General features: G+C 36.7%; 1 protein-coding gene across 5 annotated transcripts in view; it reads right to left on the reverse strand.

Moving 5' to 3' along the window:
• The window catches only part of RABGAP1L (RAB GTPase activating protein 1 like), a 779,355-nt gene that overhangs the window by 523,949 nt on the left and 230,408 nt on the right, over positions 1-24,998 (reverse strand). For all 5 annotated transcript variants that reach the window (XM_086693120.1, XM_086693117.1, XM_086693118.1 and 2 more), the window contains one exon: positions 9,176-9,326. In XM_086693120.1, coding sequence (XP_086549246.1) covers positions 9,176-9,326 — 151 coding nt within the window. The remainder of the gene's footprint in view (positions 1-9,175; positions 9,327-24,998) is intronic.

Genomic DNA, 24,998 nt, shown 5'->3' on the forward strand with positions numbered 1-24,998 from the left:
TTATGAAATTGGGATCCAAGAGTCATACTCTAACTTGAAAATTTGCATGATTTAGGAAAAATATCACTTTTTTCCTCTTATCCTTAATTCTAAAGCTATAAATACAGCTTTTATGCCACTAAATGATGCACGCTTAATAATAATTCAAAAGACTTCCCTCAAAACAATGTACTTCTCTAACTCTATGACATGAAATCACCTGTTCCTTAATTTACCTGAAAACTATTTACTGCGTTTAAAGGATAAACAAGAACACTATCTGTTACTAGAAATAGAACACTGGCACTTAAGTACATGAAAGAATAATTTTAAAATTTTTACAGAAACATGTCAGTGCTCAGATTCACATATAATTATAGTTTTGATACATGCCAATGTCAATATATATATCAAAGAAAATGAAAGACCTCAGAGATGAAAGAAAATTTGGTAAAAATTATGCTGTGAAAAACCAGTAATAAGCAAGGTATAATTATATAGTGAGAAACCATCACCCTTACTACACAAGAAAAGAGAAAACACATTTTCTTAAAGAACCTCTTTCAATAATTCTTGATTTCCTCTAATAAAGGCTGCTGGTGACTATGTGTTCAAGGCATTTACATTACAACACAGTGAATATTCTTTATTCTGCTTGCCCACCTTATTTTGGTTGGGTTAGTACATTTTAAAGAATTAAGAATTTTCTGGAGAAATGTTTGTAAATTTTAGAGCTATATCAGTAATGTACCATTCAGTATGAGAGTCTGTGGCTTTTACACATACCGATGGTACAGACCCATCTGGAATAACCCCATTCTATCAAAAAGCTCATTTCCTAAAACTAGACAAGGTGATGACAGAGAACAGAGCAGCCGTGTAATTAAGCAGTGCCCTGCCTCTCGATGAAATCTAGAGTTGTTATCTAACAGTACTGAATTTTTAAAAAAATAAACCATGTAAACAAAAAGCAAACAACTACCTGGCTAAATGATGTAAAGCATTTAATTTAGTTGTGAAATCTTCTCAAATAAAAAAATACATAAATGATAGCATAATTTGACTTTTCAATTAAATATTCTCTAAATGTTATTCAATCACAAGAAAGATACCAATTTAAATACTTTCTCTTGAGAATGTCCAGTAATTATAATTATAGAATGTTCCACTGAAATAGAGTAAAACATTTTCTTTACCTACATGTTTTATTAAAAGCCATCTGCTACAATAATACACTGGAGAACAGACAGAAGACAGGCTTCACCCTGAGCAGCACCAACAACCTGACAAGAATAAACAGAGTGGAGCCTTACCTGTCCATACAATAATGCTCAAGAAAGCAGAGAACTTGCAGAATCTTAAAACAGGTCAGTCTCACAGCTGTTTTTATTTATATTCCAAAAGAGAGTTTTGGCAGCAACTACCAAAGTAATATTTGCAACTACTGCCCTTTTGGCTCTCGGATAGAGGTTTAAGCACATGCTCTTCTTTGCAAGTTCATACTGTTTTATATTTAGCCAATAGATAGTATTTTTTTAGTTCATGGATTCTAAAAATTAACATGCAATACCATCCTAGCACAGCACCTGGCACACAGTAAATACTCAAATATTTATTGAATAGACTCTATAATATTACTTATTAAAATTCTACTACTTCAACCCTAGGAAGCCAATTTAATATTCCCTTGTGATATCATTTTCAAATGACATATTTTCTAAAGTTTTTTACTTCACATATGTATTCTAACAAGAACAAACTTGTATTACATTCTTCTCATTTAACAAGAGGACAAGCATTGACCCATGAATAGTGGACGTAGCTGGCCAACTGGGGTAGGAGTGAGGAAAGAAAGGAGCATGCTGATTCCACTTGCAAAGGCTCCCTGTACAATCCAAGCTCAGTCACTAACTGGCGGCTGAATCATTACATAAGCCAGTCCTATACTGCATTCCCTTCTCCTATCCTGCTCAGGCACTGAATTCCCACCTCAGACATCATCTTCCTTGTGAAGTCTTCCCAGCTCACCCAAACAGAGCTGCAACTACCTCGTCTGTATTCCACACACTTGATTAAGATACCTATTATAATCTGTATCATAATGTAAATGCAGTCTATCCGTGCACAGGCTTGGCTTTCCCTAGGCTGCACTCATCAAGGGTATGAACTCTTTTCACGTACGTAGCCCTAGAAACCATAGGAAGCCTGGCCTGTGAAAGATGCTTGATAAAGACTTGCCGAATGAATGGATTAATAAGTTGATGGAAGTAATACCTGACTTGCAGTAAATGAATTAATAAGTGAATGAGACTACTATCTGCCTTGTAGCCTTAACAGTCATCAGGAGTGGTTTTTAGAGATCATCTGACTTTATGATATACTTTACGCATAATCACTAAAATAATAAATCATATAACCACTACAAGGTCAAGTTTTAGGATTCAAATATTCCATGATATTCACCAACCAGGGGGCTAAAAAAAAAAAAAAAAAAAACGGAAAAAAAATGTCTGACACTTTACATTTCTAAAAAGGTTCCTTCTCAATTCCATCAGCTGTTATTCACATTGTGCGCTCTTGTGAAAATTATGTGACTGGAAGCAGTCTAACATACATATTAAAGTAGAAGTATAGACTGACACCAATATCCATTATAACTGTTATCATGTTCATGATGTATTATCATATTGGTAAAAATAGTAGAAGCTAATCTCAAATACTTACTATGTGCCCAGCACTTTATCATCTTATTTAATTCGAGTCAGTACTACTATCTCTGCCTTATAAATGATTAAACTGAGGCTTAGAAAGTTGGGATAACTTTTCAAGATCATAAATTAATACATGGGAGGGGTGAGACTCAAATTTAGCTGAATCTAGCACTAGAACTTAAATCCTGTAAAAAGAAAGTGTGTGTGTGTGTGTGTGTGTGTGTGTGTGTGCGTGCGTGCATGCATGTACACATACACACAGAGAGATACTTGTTAAAGAAAATATTCCTTTGGAAAAAACAAGAACTCAAATGGTAGGAAAATGGCTTATGATGATGTTATTTCTGAAAGCTTATCAAATTAAAAACTTGTTTTGATTTTAACAAAGTGTAAAGTATGAGTATTACAAATCAGATCACTTCTACAAAAGAGCACAGAACTGTAATCCAACATTTGCTACGTTATGTAAATGATAATCAGCACACTTGATGGATAAACTATACCACACGTGTCATGTAATTACTGAAATCACAAATACAGTTCTGTAAAACAACATAAAATTCAGGTTGCCCTAAAACACACATAACCTCCTCATGTCAAAAGGTTGCTAATATGTGAAAATGTAATCACTACTCAGTGGCTCCTCAAACTAGATATTAAGATTTAATCCTCAGTTCACAAGTTCTAAATTCTGTTTGATACTATAGGGTCATAATCCTTCTCACCTCAAAATTATGAAGAATGCTAATTTCATAGGAATCACATGAAATATCAACTATAAGCAATAAAGAACTTAAGACTTCAGAAATATGTGGTATGAGCCTGTCATGATCTGTCAACAGTGGCGATGCCCTCAGCCCCTGGCAGAAATCATGCAGCAGCAATGGCTGAAGCCTCAGTTCACTTTAGGACAGACTGTGCAAAGACCCATCCTAAAAGGGTTGGTTGAAGTTAGGTGTTTTAGAACTTTTCTATTACTGGAGCACCTGGCTGGCTCATCGGTGTAGCATGGAACTCTTGATCTCAGGGTTGTGAGTTGGAGCCCCATGTCGGATGTGGAGACTACTTAAAATAAATTTTTTTTACTGGTTCTATCATTCCTTCCCTACATAATATTAGGTCCTTGGTGGGGTTTTTATAAAGCAACTATTTGTTCAAGCTGAACCATTTCATTAACTAACCTTGAAGTATTGCCATTTCCTTGATAAGACAGGAAGAATTAACTGGACCAAAAGAAGACACTACCAACTGCTGAACCACGACCAACAAATAGCAAATACTGGAGACACTTCTTACTGAAAATCCTCTGGGTATTCATTTTCTTTCTACTGAGTGGCTGGTAAGCTTACACGTATTCACCACCAAAGTACATACATATACTCTTGGCTATAAGCACTTGATGCCTAATGTCTACCTGTAAACATACAAAAAGGACAAAATTGTTTTTTAAGATACTGACATTTATCTTTTATTATCTTTGGCTAGAAGCAAGGAAGACAAGGGAACTGAAAATACCACTGTATTTCCTCCCACAGAAATGTTATAACTTGAGAGCTTGAATAAAGGAACATTATTGGAGCCACACATTTCTATACTGTTTATATGAAAATGTTGTTTTTGATAAATTGCACTGTCAACAATAGAATTAACATTAAAAATTTTATGTAGTTGAATAGACACTTCTCCAAGGAAGACATCCAGATGGCCAACTGACACATGAGAAAATACTCCACATCACTCATCATCAGGGAAATACAAATCAAAACCACAGTGAGATACCACCTGACACCTGTCAGAATGGCCAACATTAACAACTCAGGCAATGATAGATGTTGGCGAGGATGCAGAGAAAGAGGATCTCTTTAGCACTGCTGGTGGGAATGCAAACTGCTGCAGCCACTCTGGAAAACAGTATGGAGGTTCCTCAAAAGACTGAAACTAGAACTACGCTACGACCCAGCAATGGCACTACTAGGCGGAATACAGGTGTGCTGTTTCGAAGGGAAACATGCACCCCCATGTTTACAGCAGCACTATCAACAATAGCCAAAGTATGGAAAGAGCCCAAATGTCCATTGATGGATGAATGGATAAAGAAAATGTGGTGTGTATGTATGTATGTATATATACATATATATATGTATGTATACATATATATATACATACATACATACACACACACACACACACACACACACACAAAATGGAGTATTACCCGGAAATCAAAAAGAATGAAATCTTGCCATTTGCAACTACATGGATGGAACTAGAGGGTATTATGCTAAGTGAAATTAGTCAGTCAGAGAAGGACAAAAATCATATGACTTCACTCATGTGGGGACTTTAAGAGACAAAACAGATGAACATAAGGGAAGAGAAACAAAAATAATATAAAAACAGGGAGAGGGACAAAACAGAAGAGACTCATTAATATGGAGAACAAACTGAGGGTTGCTGGAGGGGTTGTGGGAGGGGGGATGGGCTAAATGGGTAAGGGGCATTAAGGAACCTACTCCTGAAATCATTGTTGCACTATATGCTAATTTGGATGTAAATTTTAAAAAATAAAAAATAAAATAAAAAAAATTTTATGTAGTCATAAATGTATAAACTGAATGTGGAAATATGTATTATATTACCTTAAATTATACAGTTAGTCAATCTCTAGTGGTAATTTTTAAACATTTGCCATCCTAAAATAAATTACTAAGCTTAATTTTTATAATAAATTATTCCACAACATACCTCAACTATTGCCTCTATTAACAGCTGTCTGCAGCAGAGAAAGGTTAAGTGTCTATCCAATATCTATTTTCGCTTTTCTTCCTTATTAAGCCCATATTTTGGGAGGTGGAGGAGAAAAGCATTGCGACCACCTTAAAAAAAAAATTTCTCAGCTTTCTAGGGAGATTGTAGCCATGTAACAGTACTTTGGCCAAAAAGATTAAGTGAAAACTGCTATTTAGGTTTAAGGGAAAGCTCTTTAAAAGGGCAATAGACTTGATCAGATTAGCCAAAGAGATGTCCAGCCTCAGTACAGGCTCATGGAAGATAACCTCTAAACCCCTAGAATTTCCCAAATGATAGGAGTGTCTTTTTTTAATTCACGGTGGGCCCCTTCAACACTCTGATAGTTTATGCTAAGGAGGCAACTTATGGTAGGCCCCTAGATGGTTTAGGTTAAAAAGAGGACTCAGCACTGGGGGCTAACCAAGCCAGAAAAACCAAACACGTGGTTAGAGGTGTTGAGTCAGGTGATATCAGCCCAACTTCAGGGAAGGGGAGAAGAGAGAGCTAAAGATGGAGTTCAACTAGGTGGGTGATGATTCAATCAATCATGCCAATGTAACGAAACCCCATAAAAACTCTGGAGTCCAAAGCTTGGTAAGCTTCCAGGGTTAGTGATCTTCCAAGTACGTACTAGCATGCAGTGATGTGGGAAGGATAATGTGTCCCTGACGACGCTGCAAGCTTCATATTTGGAACACTCTCAGTACCAGATTCTGCCCTATGTATCTCGTCCCTCAGCTGGTTCTGGTTTGCATCATTTTGCTTAAAAAAAAAAAAAAAATTCTGCAATTGTAATTATAACATTTTGCCATACCCTTAGAGGCATGACAACAAGGTGACAAGCATATGCCAAGTATATCCGAGTTTAGTCAGGGAAAGAGAGATTTCATGTAAGAACTTAGGTACTTAAGTACTAGAAAAGCTGGAAGACCAGAACACTGGGGACACTACTGCTAACTTTTAGGTTGGCCAGCACCACTACGGTCCAGAGAATCAGGAGGCTGCTGTTGCTTCTCAAGTTAAGAAATTGCAGGAAACAGGAACTAAAGAACGAAGCCAGGTGATTCAGAATGGAACACCTAGAGGCAGGTGCCAAGTCCCACAACCGGCAAAGCCTGGGTATCTGTCTGCTACTGCCAGAAGCAGAAAGTAAATCACTGCCAGGTTCCAGAGTAAAAAAGAGTCTGAGAATACTTTATTCAATGAAAACATTTTTTTTGTCATTCTGCCTCTTGATCTTAAACTTCTTCCTGCAAATTGTATATTCAAAATTACCATGGTGCTTCATATATGGTAAAGCTTTTATCATATGTATGACAGAAACTGCATTGTTGGGAGTTCATAAATAATATCACGGGAGACTTATTATTTATTTTGCTCCCAAAGTCTGAAATCCTAAAAGACATGAATTTTAAAAGCTTCTTAGTAGAGAAAGGGATATGGCAGTAGCGGCTACTCTATAAGCAGCTATTAAAAGTATATAGTTTGTTTTTTAGATAAAAAAGTGATCTGACACCCAGAGATATGGTCTCTGGGTATTTTTCCTCAGACACCTCCATTAATAAAAACTTTTCTGGGGATAAACTTCCAATACATGTATACTTATTTTGCTCATTTTTATTATGCACACAGTAGCACTTGTGCTAATATAGATCTACATAGAAATGTAGATAGGATATAAAATAAGGTAAAGACAATGAAAAAGTTATGCTTCACAAAAATATTATTCAATATTAAACATGGGTCATTTTTTAAATGTTTTATTTTGTGTAATTTTTCTACTGAGATATACTTAACATAAAATTCACTTTTAAAGTATACAATTCACAATGTTGTACAACCATCACCACTATAAAATTCCAGAACATTTCTATCACCCCCAAAAGCAACCTCATACCTGTTAGCACTCCCAATTCTTCTAACCCCCATCCCAAAGCAATCATTAGTCTACTTCCTGCCTCTCTGCATTCGCCTATTCTGCACATTTCATGTAACAAAATCATACAATAGGAATTATTTGTTAACATACTTGTTTAGCAGTTTATGAAACAATAATTTGAAAACCTGCCTCAAAATCAGTTTTCTTGAGTCACAGTTTTAATCGTTATCGTATCTGAGAAAGACTTCTAGAGATCCAGAGACCCAAACAGAGGGCACCATTTTTTTTTTCAGTCCCACCCAACAATCATATTGTTGAAATTTGGTTAGGAAATCACTCATTTTCTCAAATGAATTTTCTTATCAGTAAATCAGAAGGTGTTATATTTTTGTATTAACAGTCAGTCCCAAATTTTCTGCAACTGTTTGTACAAGTCTTAAACACATTTGGAATTTCTGATTCCAGGAAGAAGATGTTAAGAGTTTTATTATAACGCACACAGCTTTCAGTGCGACAAAATCACACAGTGATGTTTAAATCGCCAAATGTTTCAAAAGTCCTTCTCTATAACATGAACTTATTTACAGAGGTAGTTGCTTTGTCATCCATTATCACATTAATTCTTACTTGAAGGGACACATTAGTGGGGTTTTTGTTTTGTTTTGTTTAGTATCTTGATATGTAACATTCTGTGATAGCAATCTCTTTAAACCACACATATACCCTGTGGGGGCTAAGTTAAAACTAGACAATCTTTAACTCCACATATTTGAGCACACGCAAATTGCAAGAGAACTCTAATATCATGAAAGTGCATGTATGAGTGTGAGCACCACTGTTATTCCTTCCCAAGGTGCACAAGCCCCTTCTTCCATCAGGTCACTCCTGACTCACATGGGACAAATGGCCACTGGACTTAGTCAAGTCTCAGTACTATGGCACAGAAAATATTAGTATAGCTGAATATCCTTTGTGTTGCAACTTAAAAAAATACAAACGGAACTTTAGACATCCCCCCCAACACACACACATCAATGGATCATCTCGCACATTCCACTGCAGAACACACTAATTATAAACAATGATAAAGGTTTTTTTTATAATCTGAATTTAGCAGTGACTGAATATACTGGCACTCAGAAAATATCTGTGAAAGGGAGGGAGGCCGAAACGGAAGTAAGGGAAGAAGGAATTAGAGGGGCTAAAGAATCTGAAAAGTTGATAAATCCTGAGGAACGAAGACTTGGTTAGCAAAAAAATCTCATTTATGAATAGAGATTTTTAAATCTATGATTTAGAGTAGAGTAAGAAATTAGGAGGTGAGACCTATGAGGAGATTCTAGGACTGAAGCTTATCTTTGTACATGCTCTACCATCAGTTTTTTGGACATAAGCACAGGAATTTACATTGGAACCAGGGACTCCTGACAGAACAGGGATCTGGGCAACTATCTACATCATTTAAGTATAAGATTACATAAGCACAGGAGGCCTTTTAATTTCATTTTAAGTTAATTTGATTTCAAAATTATACTCGAGTACAAGCATACTGTGTACAAATATAACTATATAAATCTCACATAATAAGAAAGGTTAATTGAAAACACTTGAAATATAAATATATTCCATTTCAACAAAAAAGTGAAAGCCACTATCCACTATCCAACAAATGCTCAGAACAAAAGGCAGAACTATTCGCTGCACAACACTGATAGTTTTTAAAGAAGTTCAAAACATTTATGACTTATTGCACCTATAAAAACAATATTTATTTAATATGTTGTCCAGTGAGAAGAATATGAAAAAAGCTTCCTACCTTTGTGATAAGAAGTCGGTATCTATCCAGCATTGTCTGGTTGTCATGGCAGCCTGATAGTAACTGCCATACCTCTGCCCTCAATGCTTCAGGGACACCGCTCTTCACCAGAGTGGACAGCCCCTTTGGTCGGGCACCAAGGTTATTGTGCCTAAGAAAAGAGAACAAACCATTCATACTGTGTTTACTGCTGAACTGCTATTGTTACAGAAAGTATACTAATGAATTTATATAAAAATGGAAGCCTGGGTCAAGAGAAAAATTGGGGAGGGCATTAAATCATAACAGTAATGTCAGCTCAGTGATGTCTTAGACATTTTTTCCCGATCTGCCTTCTTTATTGGTGAACCATGTTATTCTACCATCAAGAAAAGTTTTTACTTCCTTTCATTTACTTTTTAAAATCATCCTATGAACTTATTCAAAATAATGAATGTGTTACTTATATATTTCTGGGACACATTTCAAGGCGTAAAAAGAACCATGTGAATCTCCTGACATGAATGTAGGGCAAGTTGGCTAACAGCGTGGGTAGGACAGAGGATGGGGAAATGGGATGCCAAAAGTGGATCGCAGGCCTATCATGTCTTGTGGATACCCCTACATCCTGATCCAAAGTACTCCCTACATGAAAAACCTGGTCCTTTCCTACAAAACCCACACAACCTACACAGCTCCACCTTGCTGGGGGGAGCAGCATAGACTCATCAGTCACACCCATTTCCAAGGGTGTTTAGAAATGAAACAAAGGCAAATATTTTTCGTCACGAAGTCAATGATGACAAAGTGTGTTACTATAATGATCCGCCCAAATGAACAAGAAACTGAATTGCACTTCCCAGTCTTATGAATATAAATTCCATTCCTTAACTTTCTCCTGGTGCCTAGCTTGAACCTAGAGCTATGTTTTATGCCTCTTTGCTCAGATTTTATCTTTACTTGTATTTGTTGCTCAGTTTTTGATCTCTTAGAGTGGACCCTGGTGTAACCATCTGGATTCCAAACCCTGATGACATACACTGGTTTGGTCTAACATTCAGGCTCTAGTTTCAAGGTTCAAGCCTTAAAAGTCATAGTATCAATATCTCCATTTTCTAAAATGGGCCCATCATCTACGTCACCAGCTTCTCTAGCTTATACACACTCTTCCACCTCCAGCCCAGACCTCAGTTTTGGAGGCCCTTCCTCTGAAATATGTCCCATTTTTTCCCCATATGGTCATAATCTGGCCATTTTGGAAAAAAACTGTAGTAGCTGCCATGACTCAAAAGCTCAAGTAAACTCATCCCATTAATATTTTTAATAAACCATCAAATTTACATCTATTCTGCTTTGTTTCAGCTTCTTCAAAGCAAACTTTTATGTTGTTCAGTTAGAGAACCTAAGCTTCCAATTCTGATTGGCTTGAAGCAAAACAAAATTAAAGGAGGTAGAGCTTATATGATTTAACATGCTATTTACTGCACATTAGAGACCAGAGTGAAAAAAGCAAGTTTCAAAACAGTATATGTGGTATAATTTTAAATACACATTCTCTCTCTCCATCTCTCAAAATTTTATACAGTATTATTTTAAATACATATTTATTCTCTCTCTCCCTCCCTGCCTCTCTTGCTCCCTCTCTTTCTCTAACACATACTACTTAGAAATCTGATTTCAACCTTCATAGGAAAAGAATACAGAAGAATATACTTCAAAATACGTGTGCAATAGAATTAAGAGGAAAATTACTTCTGTTTATTTTCCTATGCTATTTGAAATATTCACAATGATCATGAATTCTTTTATAATCATACACCAAAAAAAGTCATTTCAATTCTTTAAATTTCTCTCATGGACTTAAATTAAAATATAAGTTTGGTTAACTTTGAAAAGCAACAAAGCTAAATATGCTTCACAAAATGTCTTGAGCATATTATTCTTGAGAAGACTTACACCTGAGTAAACTGACACCTGTAACTTCCTTCCAGCTGCCTCTTCTTCACTATCCAACCAAGTTTAAGATCAGCAAAAGAATATTATGCCACAAAAGAGCCAGGATAGGGGCACCTGGGTGGCTCAGTCAGCTACGCATCAGACTTCAGCTCAGGTCGTGATCTTACAGTTTGTGAGTTCGAGCCCCACGTCGGACTCTGAGCTGACAGCTTGGAGCCTAGAGCCTGCTTCGGATTCTGTGTCTCCCTCTCTCTCTGCTCCTCCCCTGCTCACGCTCTGTGTCTGTCTCTCAATAATAAATAAATGTTAAAAAAGAAATTAAAAAAAAAAGAGCCAGGATAAGTCATAAAATGATCTTCCTCACAATTTATTTGGTTCTAAGTATATATATATATATATATATTTTTTAATTTTAGAGAGAGGGAGAGAGCGAGAGAGAGCAAGTGAGCATGCACGGAGGAGCAGAGGAGAGGGGCAGGAGAGAGAGAATCTTAAGCAGGTTCCACTCTCAGCATGGAGCGCTACCCTGGGATCATGACCTGAGCCAAAATCAAGAGGCAGATGCTCAACCAACTGAGCCACTTAGGCACCCCTGATTATATTTTTGAACTGGAAAAACATTGGTAGTTTGAGGGTAGCAAGTTTCTGTACTCTTTGGGTAAAAAAACTGAGTTAACTAAAAACAACAGTGTACAATGGTCTAAGCTCACTTCCTCTGAAATTAAACGCAAATATCTGAATTTTAAGTCCCATAATATATAAGGAGAATTCAAAGTAATTAAATATATCATATGTTACATGTTCTATAGAGATCAATAAGTCATTACTGTGTACCTACAGCTATTAAAACTCCAATACAGGGCACCTAGGTAGCTCAGTCAGTTAAGCATCTGACTCTTGATTTTAGCTCGGGTCATGATCTCATGGTCACGAGATAGAGCCCCACATCAGACCCTATGCTGAGTGTGGAGCTTGATGGGATATTCTCTCTCTCTCTCTCTCTCTCTCCTCTCTCTGCTCCCCGTCTGTTCATGTGCTCTGTGTCTATAAATTAATTAATAATTTAATAAGAAAAAATAAATAAACTCTAATATATACCTCCCATGTAAAAGAAACCTTTCTTCAATGCCACATAACCCTCTGGCTATCATACAGTCTCCTACTTTGCAACAACAAATTTCTCAAAAGAGTTGTTGTATACTCATTACCTCTATTTCCTCCTCTCCCACTCATTCCTCAACTGAGCTCAACATGGCTTCTGTATCTTTCCTCAGTTTTCACGGAAGTAATACAAGACCTCTCTCCATGCCACTAAGTTCCAGGGACATTCTTCAATCCTTTCACTGTGGACCACTTTGCTTCCTTTGGCTTCAATGACAAAGCCCTCTCTCTTACCCCCCAAAGACCCCATTGCTGTTCCCTCTCCTCTATTAACTTCCCAACTGTTCCAAGGGCTCTCCACACTTTTCTCAGTGGTATACTTTTCATCACTCTCTCATCTCTGGGTGTTTGCACCCATGCCCATGTGTTCTGAGCTCCAGAGACTCAAAGGTTCCTCAAAATCACCATGTCCAAATTTGAGCCCATATTTTCTTCCTAAAACTTGTTTCCCAGGGTATCCCATCTCAGTGACTGTCACCACAACCTATCCAAATAAGAAACTAGGAATTACTGTTTACATTGCTCCCCGCCATATAATACATTAGTAATCCATCAGTAAATCCAAATTCCACGCACTTCTCCCTGTGTCCACTGTCACCAATTCTATTCATTCTAGAATTGCAACAGCCTCCTAATATTCACTTGTCCTACTATGATATGTTTTCAGTACTGCTGACAAACAGGTTGATTAAATACTATGTTGGTTCAGATTATTTTGTGTAATGATTTATGTAAGATTTTATATTTGGGATATCTTTTCCTAAACATGCATATATACACATGCATACACATACCCCTAATGAACTCTTAACCATAATATGATTCAACTCAATCAACATTCAACTTCTAGCTGACTCTCAGCCTTCTGCCTGACCAGACATTATGGGAAAAGAATCTTTTCTCCTCTCTTAAAAACGTAGGCTAGGCTCCCTTTATCTTTATAGACTGACATTTGAAAGGAACTAGGTCCCTCATAACACTGCATGATCAATAGCTTTAATTTACTGATTATCCTGGTAATGATACAGCAATTAGATTGCATACAGCACCCTAGTACTTAAGGGGCACTAAGGGACATTAAGCCAAATGCGACTAGTATACATCTATGACCAGGGAGGACCCATATGAAATAGCAATTTGTAGAAATAATCATTGCTTTTGGTATTTCTGATAAAACTACCTGATTAATAACTACATGTGGACATTAATAAAACATTAACCACAGCTATCAAGAGACTTAGAAATAGGCAACTAGTTATTGCTTGTGCTGAACCATGGCACTACATACAAGAGGTATCTAATTATTCAAAAAGTAACAGATAAAGCAGATATATACTAAACATACAGTAATCAGGTAGTTTTTAATACATAAAAATACACTCCACAAGAGATTCCGCAAGAATCTCTGTCTTCTCTATTTTTGTACCCCAATACCTGGAATAGTGCCTGGCACATAAGAAGGCATTCAATACAATTTAGACAAATGAGAGAATTATAGAATTAAATTAATATGATCAACTACTAATGCTAAGAAAAAAATGCTTTTTTAAAAGCAAATGTTCTCACCAATTTTAATAAGATCACAGAGCTGCCATGTGTTCACCTAGTTACCTTTGAAAGAGGCATTTTTCTTGAAACTATCTGGGCATATAAGAACTTCTTCTATTTTTAAAACTGTCCAGAGAGAATTTTAAAGGGAAGGTTTCATTTCTAACAAAAACCACAAAGAAATCAAGAGATGAGAAGACAAGCCATTGAATGACATTGAGTGGTCACTGTCGGAATTAGGGCAATTTTGACAGAAGGGCGGGCGGTGGAAGTAGGTGGCTAGAAGATATGAGAACGTGAGGGCAGCAGCCTCACCCGTTTTAAAAGTTCTCTCAGGAAAAGGACTAGCTAGAACTGAAACTGCATAATAGGGATTTCTCCTTTCCCCAACAGTGAGAAGATTTAAATCTGTAAACCTAGGTTTTGCTTAAACAAGCTACATTTTAAAAAGCTTCAAGAGGGGTGCCTGGGTGGCGCAGTCGGTTAAGCGTCCGACTTCAGCCAGGTCACGATCTCGCCGTCTGTGAGTTCGAGCCCCGCGTCAGGCTCTGGGCTGATGGCTCAGAGCCTGGAGCCTGCTTCCGATTCTGTGTCTCCCTCTCTCTCTGCCCCTCCCCCGTTCATGCTCTGTCTCTCTCTGTCCCAAAAATAAATAAACGTTGAAAAAAAAAATTAAAAAAAAAAAAAGCTTCAAGAAAAAAAAGACAGATTAAAGCTTATTCTGAAGATCAAGAGCACATATTTTGCTTTGGTTTTTGGTTTTGTTTTGTTTGTTTTTGCCAGGACTTTTCTTCAGTTGAAAAAAAGGAACGTTATGTTAATGTGAAAAGGAAGAAAGCTATGATTGTTCACGCTTAGTGATTCTAATAGTTCAGGTTTCCTCTGAGTTTATACTCTGTTTTCCGAGCAGTTTGTCAATGCTTTGTTAGGCTGAGACCACTAATTAAGACAACACTTACCCACTTTGAGAAGTATGGCCATGAAGAACACAAAGTACCTACTAAATACTGTATCAATTTTCTGATATTCTAATAAAAGAAAATGAATAGCTTGAAGATGGTTTTATTTAATAAACCAATACCTGATTTTTACCTCACTCACTCAGTTTTTTTGGTGAAGAAATCTTCCTGCTACAAAATTTGACCTCCATACCTAAGTGTTCAGGGTCAGCACTATGTTTTTCTAGTCTTTACAAAACTCAGCAGCTTCCACACAATTTCAGAACTAGAAGCAGTTATCCAGAAATAATTCTGCCCAATTCCTTAAATTCCCAAAATAATTTAACACTCAAGTCATCAGCATTACTATTCTGAATATATTCAACACGTAACACAAATCTTGCTACCGCTTTCCAGTTTCGATTTTCCAATCCTCCCATCACAAATGTCTCCTCTCTTCCTCTCCCTCTTCCCCAACGCCCTCTCGCTCAATTCCAGCTCACTATTTTTGTGCAGTTATTTCTTTAAGACATCTTAACTACAATCTCATATAACAGACCTCCACAACTGAACTTTTTACACGTGTTTTTAGCTTTCTTTTCCATACTATCTTTCTTTCTGATAATTCTGAATTACTATGAAATATTTTCCCTTTACATCTCTCTAGTGGTACATTAAATTTAACTGAATTTTGATTTTATCCATAAAAGCTTCACTGCATTTCAATACAGTGATCTAGCTGTTGTATCATAAGTTCAAAATATAGTTTTCAACTATATATTACTTATAAGGTTATTACAAATACAGGCTGTCTCCTCACTTAAAAAAAACATCCCCAAAGCAAAGCTGTCGTGTTTTATACAACAGGTGCTTTACCTAAATAAATCACAAAAATAACTTCATGTAAGCACCTAACTAGTACTCCGAAGACTTACTGAAAGTCTTCTTAAAGAACACTAATGTTTAAAAAAGCTATTTAAGGGTGCATGAGTGGCTCACCGGTTGGGCCTCCAACTTTGGCTCAGGTCATGGTCTCATGGTTTGTGGGTTCGAGCCCTGCAACAGGCTGTGTGCTGACAGCTTAGAGCCTGGAGCCTACTTTGGATTCTGTGTCTCCCTCTCTCTCTGCCCCTCCCCTACTCACACTCTGTCTTTCTCTCTCTTAAAAATGAATAAACAATAAAAAAATTTTAAATAAAATAAAAAAGATATTCCAAGAGCAATTAAAGATTTTTATCAATCCTTATGTAATAAATATAAACTTCTCTCATTTAGGCAAATTTTACATGATTCATATGAACTGTCATGACAACTCAATTAGAAGCTAAAAGAATTAAAATACTTGAACTGTAGAAGACGCAGCTCATTTTGCAAAGGTCCAAAAATTAGTTATCATATGGCTAACAGACTCATGAAAAGATGCCCAACATCACTCATCATCGGGGAAATACAAATCAAAACTACAATGAGATACCTCCTCACACCTGTCAGAATGGCTAAAATTAACTCAGGAAACAACAGTTATTGGCAAGGATGCAGAGAAAAGAGAGCCCTTTTGCACTGCTGGTGGGAATGCAAACTGGTGCAGGCACTCTGGAAAACAGTATGAAGGTTCCTCAAAAAATTAAAAATTTATAGCAGCACTATCAACAATAGCCAAAGTATGGAAAAAGCTCAAATGAATGAATAAAGAAGATGTGGTATATACACACAATGGAGTATTACTCAGCAATCAAAAAGAATGAAATCTTGCTATCTACAATAATGTGGATGGAACTAGAGGGTATTATGCTAAGCAAAACAAGTCAGAGAAAGACAAATATCACATGACTTCACTCATATGAGGAATTTAAGATACAAAACAGAGAAAGATGAGGGAAGGGAAGGAAAAATAAGATAAAAACAGAGAGGGAGGCAAACCATAAGAGACTCTTAAATACAGAGAATAAACTGAGGGTTGCTGGAGGAGTGCTGGGTGGGGGGACGGGCTAAATGGGTAAGGAGCATTAAGGAGGACACTTTTTGGGATGAGCACTGGCTATCGTAGGTAACTGATGATGCACTAAATTCTACTCCTGGAACAATTACCAAAAAAAAAAAAAAAAAAAAAAAAGATTTTCTCTAAAAAAAATAGTTTCCTCAGATTCTTTCAATTTCCTGAGGTCCAGTACAAAAATATAACTTAGACAAATTATATTTTATTTCTAAAAAAAAAAATTACACTGGATTATAGCTGAGAAACTCTTGTCAATTCTACCTCAGAAGTCTTTATCCATTTGGAACCTCCTCTCCCTATAAGGCCCATGAGTTTGGTAAGATCTCATCAACCCATGAAATTACCTCCCAACCAGTTCCTCTGCTAATAGTTTCTTCCTAAATAATAAAAAACACCATAGCAATTTTAGCCTTAAAATACTTGTTGAGAATTACCTTTACTATGTCAGTAACTACTGAAGTTGGATGGTGGGCACATGAGGCTTTACTATGTATGCCTCTACAAGATGGCAAATTCCTTGGGAGTAGGAATGATCTCTTATTCATCTTTAAATCAGCAGTGTCTAGTACAGTTCCTAAGAGAGACTAGATGATTTTTTTTTCAGTTGGATGAAATCATTAAGTGACTTGTCATTTTATAGAAAAACAACAACAACAACAAAATGGTCAAGAAACATGAAGCAATCTCAGGGTCTCAGTTAATTTCCTGAAATGGTCTGTTCTGAGTATACATTCCTATCATTCTTGCTGATGAACCTCAAAGGTATGAGCTGTTTCTTTATTTATGTATCTCCTGGAGTCCAGAAAGATGCTTCATAAATGTATTTTCCAACCAAGTTATCAATCTTGCACTTTATAAATATAGCAAAGATCTCAATTTGCTATTTAGTCATCAAAATAATTTGGTTCCTGCCATTCTCATGGTCTCTCTTTAAACTCATACTAGCAGGGCACCTGGGTGGCTCAGTCGGTTGAGCATCTGACTTTGGCTCAGGTCATGAGCTCATGGTTCATGAGTTCAAGTTCCACATTGGGCTTGCTGCTGTCAGTGCAGAGCCTGCTTCAGATCTTCTGTCCGCCCCGCCTCTGCCCTTTCCCCAGTTGTGCTCTCTCTCAAAAATACACAAATCTTTAAAAAACAAAAAAACTCATACTAGAAGGCTGGCAAGGGCATCAATTTTCCTAATTTATTCTCCTTCTCATTAAAACTTCTACATGTTCCTATAAAAACTAACCTAGTACCCTACCCACATCATAGAAATGGCACCTGTCCGCTTGGTTTAAAAAGTTCTCGCTCTGGAGCCAGACTGTCTAGATTCAAATACTGACTAGGTCATGTACTCACTGCATGATCACAGGCAAATTACTTACTGGCTGGGGGATCTTGAGCAAGTTACCCACTCACTGGCATTATCTGCAGCGTATTTTTATACTAGCTCCCTAACGTAGCTGCAACCTTAGTTTGTCATCTCTAAAATAAAGATAATAATAGTCTCTACCTCTGAGGGTTACCATTATAACACCTGGCACATGGTAAGCAGACTTAAGTCAGCTATTATTTTGTAGCCACACCCCACCACATATCCTCTTTTGCCATCAACTTGGCATAAGACATCATCATCTCTCTTCTGGATTATTTACAGTAGTCTTCCAACTATTCTGCCTGCTTCTGTCTTTGCATTCTTATAATTTATTTTTCCCTTCAAAGCCAGAGAGATGCTTTTAAAATGTTCAAGTCAAAACACTTCACCATACCATGACATTATCAAGACATAAAGTGGTCAAGTAACTGTCCTAAGAAAAATGAATCTACTTATAATGTAACAGGAAATATATCAATTTACATTTATTTAAAAATTACATGTAAGAGGGGCGCCTGGGTGGCGCAGTCGGTTAAGCGTCCGACTTCAACCAGGTCACGATCTCACGGTCCGTGAGTTCGAGCCCCGCGTCGGGCTCTGGGCTGATGGCTCAGAGCCTGGAGACTGTTTCCGATTCTGTGTCTCCCTCTCTCTCTGCCCCTCGCCCGTTCATGCTCTGTCTCTCTCTGTCCCAAAAATAAATAAACGTTGAAAAAAAAATTAAAAAAAAAATAAAAAAATAAAAAAAAAATTACATGTAAGAAATAACCAAGTACCAAAATATAAGCACATAAAATTTTTACAGACTTGAAGGGACAGAAATCTGTAAGTCAGGAATCTTCCATTTATAAAATTCATTCAATAAATATTCGTTGAGTACCTACTATATTCTAGGGATGATGATAAGGACCTGGAAGACAACAGTAACATTAAGGAGATCATGTGCATTTGACCTAACTTTGAAGGGTTACAACAGAAAAATGAGTTCAAGACAGTGATTCCAACAATGAACACCACAAATCAAAGAGAGAGGAACGTGATACAAGGGATTATGAAGGCACTGACCTATGAAAAGCATGCACCTCAAAGAGCTACTCTACACATAAGCCATAAATTTCATTCCTGTCTTTCTCCCTTTTTTCCCCATTTCCTTCCTTCATTAATATTTATTATTTGTTCTGATGTGTTCTGTGTACTATACAACATGAAAAAGCATTTAGGTCTTTTTTCCTTCTTTTGTTTTTCTGATGTAGCAGTAGTAGTATTTTGTACTTTAACAACTAAAATGCTCCAGACTAATACTCAGGGTTTTTGGCTTTTTGTGATTTTTTTCTCCCATTTAAGGCACAATTTATGCAGCATAAAATACACCGCAGTTCTGTGAGTTTTGACAAATTCATATAGCTGTGTGGTCAACACTATAACCATTAAAAAACTCTCCTATGCTCCCTTGTAGTCAACGCCACCCAACATGATCAATTCTTGGCAGGTACTGATACATTTTCTTTTTTTCTTTATTTATTTAAATTCAAGTTAGTTAACATACAGTGTAGTACTGGTTTCCGAGTAGAACCCAGTGATTCATCACTTACATATAACACCCAGTGCTCATCCCAACACGTGCCCTCCTTAATACCCATCACCCATTTAGACCATCTCCTACCCACCTCCCCTCCAGCAACCCTCAGTTTGTTCTCTATATTTAAGAGTCTCTTACGGTTTGCCTCCCTCTCTGTCTTTATCTTACTGACACATTTTCTATCATGAAAGTTGTGGCTTCTCTAGAATCTTATATAAATGAAATGATATGGTATTAAGCCTTTCGAATCTGACATATTTCACTTAATATAATGCATTTGAGATCTATCGTGCTGTTGCATGTATCCATAGCTCACTCTTTTAATTGCTCAGGAGTATTCCACTGACCAGTTAGTTGATTTCATTGTACCAGTTAGTTGATCCAGGTTGGAGAGCATTTGGATTGTTTATAGTCTGGGACAACTATGAACAAAGATGTTGTAAACATTTGTATACAGGTTTTCATTTCACTTGGGTAAATACACAGGTGTGGAATTGGAATTGCTGGGTAATTTAAGAAGTATGTGTTGAACTTTACAAAAAAAACTGTCAAACTTTCCAAAACAACTGCATCATTTTGCATTTCCTCCAGCAAAACAGGTTGCTTTGTACCCTTGCCAGCTCTTGGTATTATCAGTGTTTTATTGTTGTTTGGTTTTTTTTTTTTTTTTATTTTAGCCACTTGAGTATGCGTATAGTAATATAGTAATATCTCATTGTGGATTTAATTGGTATTTCCATAATGACTAAAGTTGTTTAGCATCTTTTCATAGGCTTATTTGTAATCCAAAATATCTTTTTTTAAGTCTATTTACTTATTTTGAGAGAGAGAAAAGAGAGAGCAGGGGAGAAGCAGAGAGAGAGGGAGAGAGAAAGAATCCCAACATGGGGCTTGAACTCACGAACCATGAGATCATGACCTGCTGATCTGGAATCAAGAGTCAAACACTTTAAAACAACTGAGCCACTCAAGCGCCCCCAAAATATCTTCTTTGGTGAATTGTCTGTTCAGATCTTTTGCTTATTGTTAAATGGGCTTTTTTTAGTATTAAGTTTTGAGAATTTTTTTTTTTTATTCTGGATAGAAGTCTTTTATTGATACGAGTTTTGCACATATTTTCTCCCAGTGTGTAACTTTGCATTCTTTTCAATGTCTTTTGAAAAACAAAAGTTTCTAGTTTTGATGAAGTCAAATTTATTATTTTTTTCTTTCATAGATCATTCCTTGGTGTCATATGTAAGAAATCTCTGCCTAACCAAAGGTCACAAAGATTTCCTATGTTTTCTTCTATAGCTTTTATAATTTTAGCTTACATTTAGACCTATGACCCATTTTGATTTAATTTTCTATACGGGGCAAGGTGTGCTTCAAGGTTCTTTTTTACTGTTTTTACTTTTTGCAAATAGATATCCAATTACTAAGCATTATTTGCTGAAAAGACTATCCTTTCTCCATCAAATCTCAACTACACCTCTGTTTAAAATCAGTAGACCATATTTGTGCATATTTCTTTTGTGTATACAGCTAGATCGAGATATAATTTGAAGTACTTAATTCAGTGGTTTTAATATATTCACAGTTGTGTGGCCATTACCAAAATTAATTTTAGAACATTTTCATTACCCTAAAAAGAAACCCCGTACTTCTTAGCAATCACTCCCTACTTCCCTAAATCCCCACTCCAGCTCTAGACAACCACTAATCTATTTGCTATCTCTACGAATTTGCCTATTCTGGATACTTCATATAAATAAAATCATACAATTGCTTTTTTCTGATTTGTTTTCCTCACACAACATAATGTTTTTAAGGGTCATGTATGTTGCAGATGTACCAGTACTTTATTTTTATTGCTGAATATATCCCACTGTATGTATATACCACATTTATTTATCCATTCATCACTTGGTAGACATGAGGATTGGTTTCACTTTTTAGTTATTATGAACAATGATACCATAAACATTTATGTACAAATGTTTACATAGACATATGCTTTAATTTTTATTGTGTATATAACTACAAGTGGGATTGTTAGGCCATATCATACCTCTGTATTTAACCTTTTGAGGAACGCCAAGAATGTTTTCCAAAATGGCTGCATCATTTTACATTGCTATCAGCAGTGTTTTTAGGGTTTCAATTTCTCCACACCCTCAACAACACTAGTTATTGTCTTTTTTTTATTATCCCAGTAGATGTAAAATGGTATCTCACTGTGGTTTTGATTTGCATTTCCCTGATAGCTAATGATGCTAAGCATCTTTTCATGTGCTGACTGGACATTTGTATGTCTTTTTGGAGAAATATCTTTTTAGATTGTGTGGCTCTATTTCCGAACTCTCTATTCTGCAACTTTGATCTATGTGTCTATCCTTTAATCAGTAATGTCTTGATTACTGTAGCTTGATGGTAATCCCTGAAATCAGGTAATCCCTGAAATCAGGTAGTATAAGTCTCCCAAGTTTGTTCTTCATTTTTATTTTTTTTATTTTTATTTTTATTTTTTTTAAACTTTTTTTTTTAACGTTTATTTATTTTTGAGACAGAGAGAGACAGAGCATGAACGGGGGAGGGTCAGAGAGAGGGAGACACAGAATCTGAAACAGGCTCCAGGCTCTGAGCTGTCAGCACAGAGCCCAATACGGGGCTCGAACTCACGGACCGTGAAATCATGACCTGAGCCGAAGTTGGCCGCTTAACCGACTGAGCCACCCAGGCGCCCCAGTTCTTCATTTTTAAAATTGCTTTGGCTCTTCTAGTTACTTTGCTTTTCTATACAAATTTTAGAATCAGCTTTTCAATTGCTACCCAAAAAATTCCACTAGGATTTTGACTGAAATTACACTGATCCCAATGATTAGTATGGGAAGAATGGAAATCTTAACAATATTGAGACTTTAATTCTATGAACATGGTATATTTTTCCATTTATTGAGGTCTTTCATTACTGTTCTCTAGTTTTTCAAAGTATAGATCTAGTAACAGTTTATTCAATTTCTACCTAAATGTTTGATTTTTTTTTCTAGTGCTTTTGTAGGTTTTTAAATTTCCTTTCCAATTTTCAATGCTAGTATATACAAACAAGATGGATTTTTGCATTATTTACCTTGTATCCTACAACCTTGTAAAACTCAGTGTCCAAGGTAGGTTCTGCCAATAAGTAACAGCGGTACGCAATCGAACGGTAGAAGAAAAGAAAGATTGCACCGCCAGGAGTAGCTATACCACAACTCCCGAGAATTACTAATACCTGCCGGGCCCTCTAGGAAATACTAGCACCAATCACAAAGTGTTTCCCCCAACCAGCTCAGGGGTCTGGGTATCTCTTCAGAAGCAAAGAACTAATCAAATGACCCCTCCCCTCATGGTTTCTTCTAAACCCTAGCTACTCTGAGTATCCTCAAAAGCCTAAGCAACCAGTTGCACAGCCTTCCTCAGAGGTCCCTGCACCAGCTCCTCAGGAGACCTCCACTGAGTCCCTAGATTCTGGTCACAAAACTTCTTCCATATTATTTCTCTGGCCCTAGAGGATACAGCTGCTTCCTACTACTGGGGTTACTTCAATGTCTTCTTTCTTTCAGCATTCTAACACACTAGAAACCAACTTGCATTAATACCCTTCTGTTTGAAAAGGTTGGCATGGCTTCTCTTTTCCAGACTGGACTCTAACAATCTTCTTGCTCTGATCAGCACCCCTTCCCCACTCCCAACACCTAACTCCCCTATGAAATTCTATTAACTAATGACAAAGATATTCTCCCTCTCTCTCTCAAAGCTTTTACTACTTTTAAGTAATCTCTACGCTCAACATGAGGCTCAAATTCACAACCCTGAGATCAAGACTAGCATGTTCTACTGACTGGGCCAGTCAGGTGCTCCCAAAGACTCTCTTTTTGACCAAACTTGTTTAGGCTCACCTGAACTCTCTTCTCAAATAGGTCTGACTTTTTAAGCTTCCATGCTCATCTCTGCATTGTCCAATTTTAGCAAGAATCCTACTAAGTCAGTTTAGCCAGAATCTGCCATCATCAGTACCTGATTACTTTTGATTTCTAATTGAGTTCCTCACCCTCCACCATATTCAAGTAATGTCTGATCATCCTGATCCACCTTTAGCAAGAATTTGTTAAGTCAAGTTAGCCACGAATCTCTTTACCCCTGATGTTTTCTCTCAGTAATTTTCCATTTGCTAACCTCCACCCTCTCCCTGGCTGTAAATTTGCGCTTTTCCTTGCAGCATTTGGAGTTGAGCCCAGTCTCTCCCCTACTGCAAGACCTCATTTCAGGAACCCCTATACCTGCCACGATAGCTCCCCCTCCTGAATAAAGTCTTCCTTATCACCTTTAACAACTGCCATGAATACTACTAAGTGAAATCAGTAAAAACATAAATTTAGAAACATGGACAATGCTAATTACGCTAATCTATTAACTTCTGGATACAATATAGGGAAAAATTGAGAAGTTTTGAAATGGGCTAATGTATGGAATGCTGCAGCTTCTGGGAATTACCTGATATGATAGAGGTGTGTGTTTCTATTTGTCTTTGATAAGGCAAATTTACAACTCTCAACAGAAGATAATGTGTGGAAAACTAGACATGCATAAGTTTTTTGTCCATAGCTATGAAAATAATTCCTGCTCATGGCAATGCAAGTGAATTATCAGGAAGAGAATATAAATCTCTAAACTGAATTCTCATCCTGATTGGTTGTAATATCTAACTGGCTCCATTACTTAAGGAGTTAAATAAACCCTCTGAGATGTGTTCAATTTATATTTTGTATGTACAAGATAAGTAAGATGAATTTTCTTTGTTCGATTAAGGGGAGACAGCTAGCCCTCCTAACACTTAGGATATCTCCTTAAAAACATAATAGGTTCAACATTTTGTTCAGGAAGTTGATAAACCTACTCTCCAGATTTCATACTGAGAAGTCATAAGCTTTCCGACCATCAGAGCTATAAATATGTATCTCTTAAATTAAATCAGGAATCCCTTAGGAAGTGTATAGGAGATTTGATAAAGATTATCTTTATCAAAAGGTATAAAGTTTTAGGGACACATGGGTGGCTCAGTTGATTAAGCATCTGACTTCAGATCAGGTCATGACCTCATAGTTCAAGTTTGAGCCCCACATAGGACTCTCTGCTATCAGCACAGAGCCCACTTTGGATCCTCTGTCCCTCTCTCTGTCTCTGCCCCTCCACCGCACATTCTCGTTCTTTCTCTCTCTCAAAAATAAATATACATTTTTTAAAAAAATATGAAGTTTTAATTATTTCTTCTTCTGCTTTACTGT

Source organism: Puma concolor, chromosome E4 (genome assembly GCF_028749965.1).
Source record: "Puma concolor isolate L17-30 chromosome E4, mPumCon1.1.hap2, whole genome shotgun sequence".
Taxonomy (NCBI): domain Eukaryota; kingdom Metazoa; phylum Chordata; class Mammalia; order Carnivora; family Felidae; genus Puma; species Puma concolor.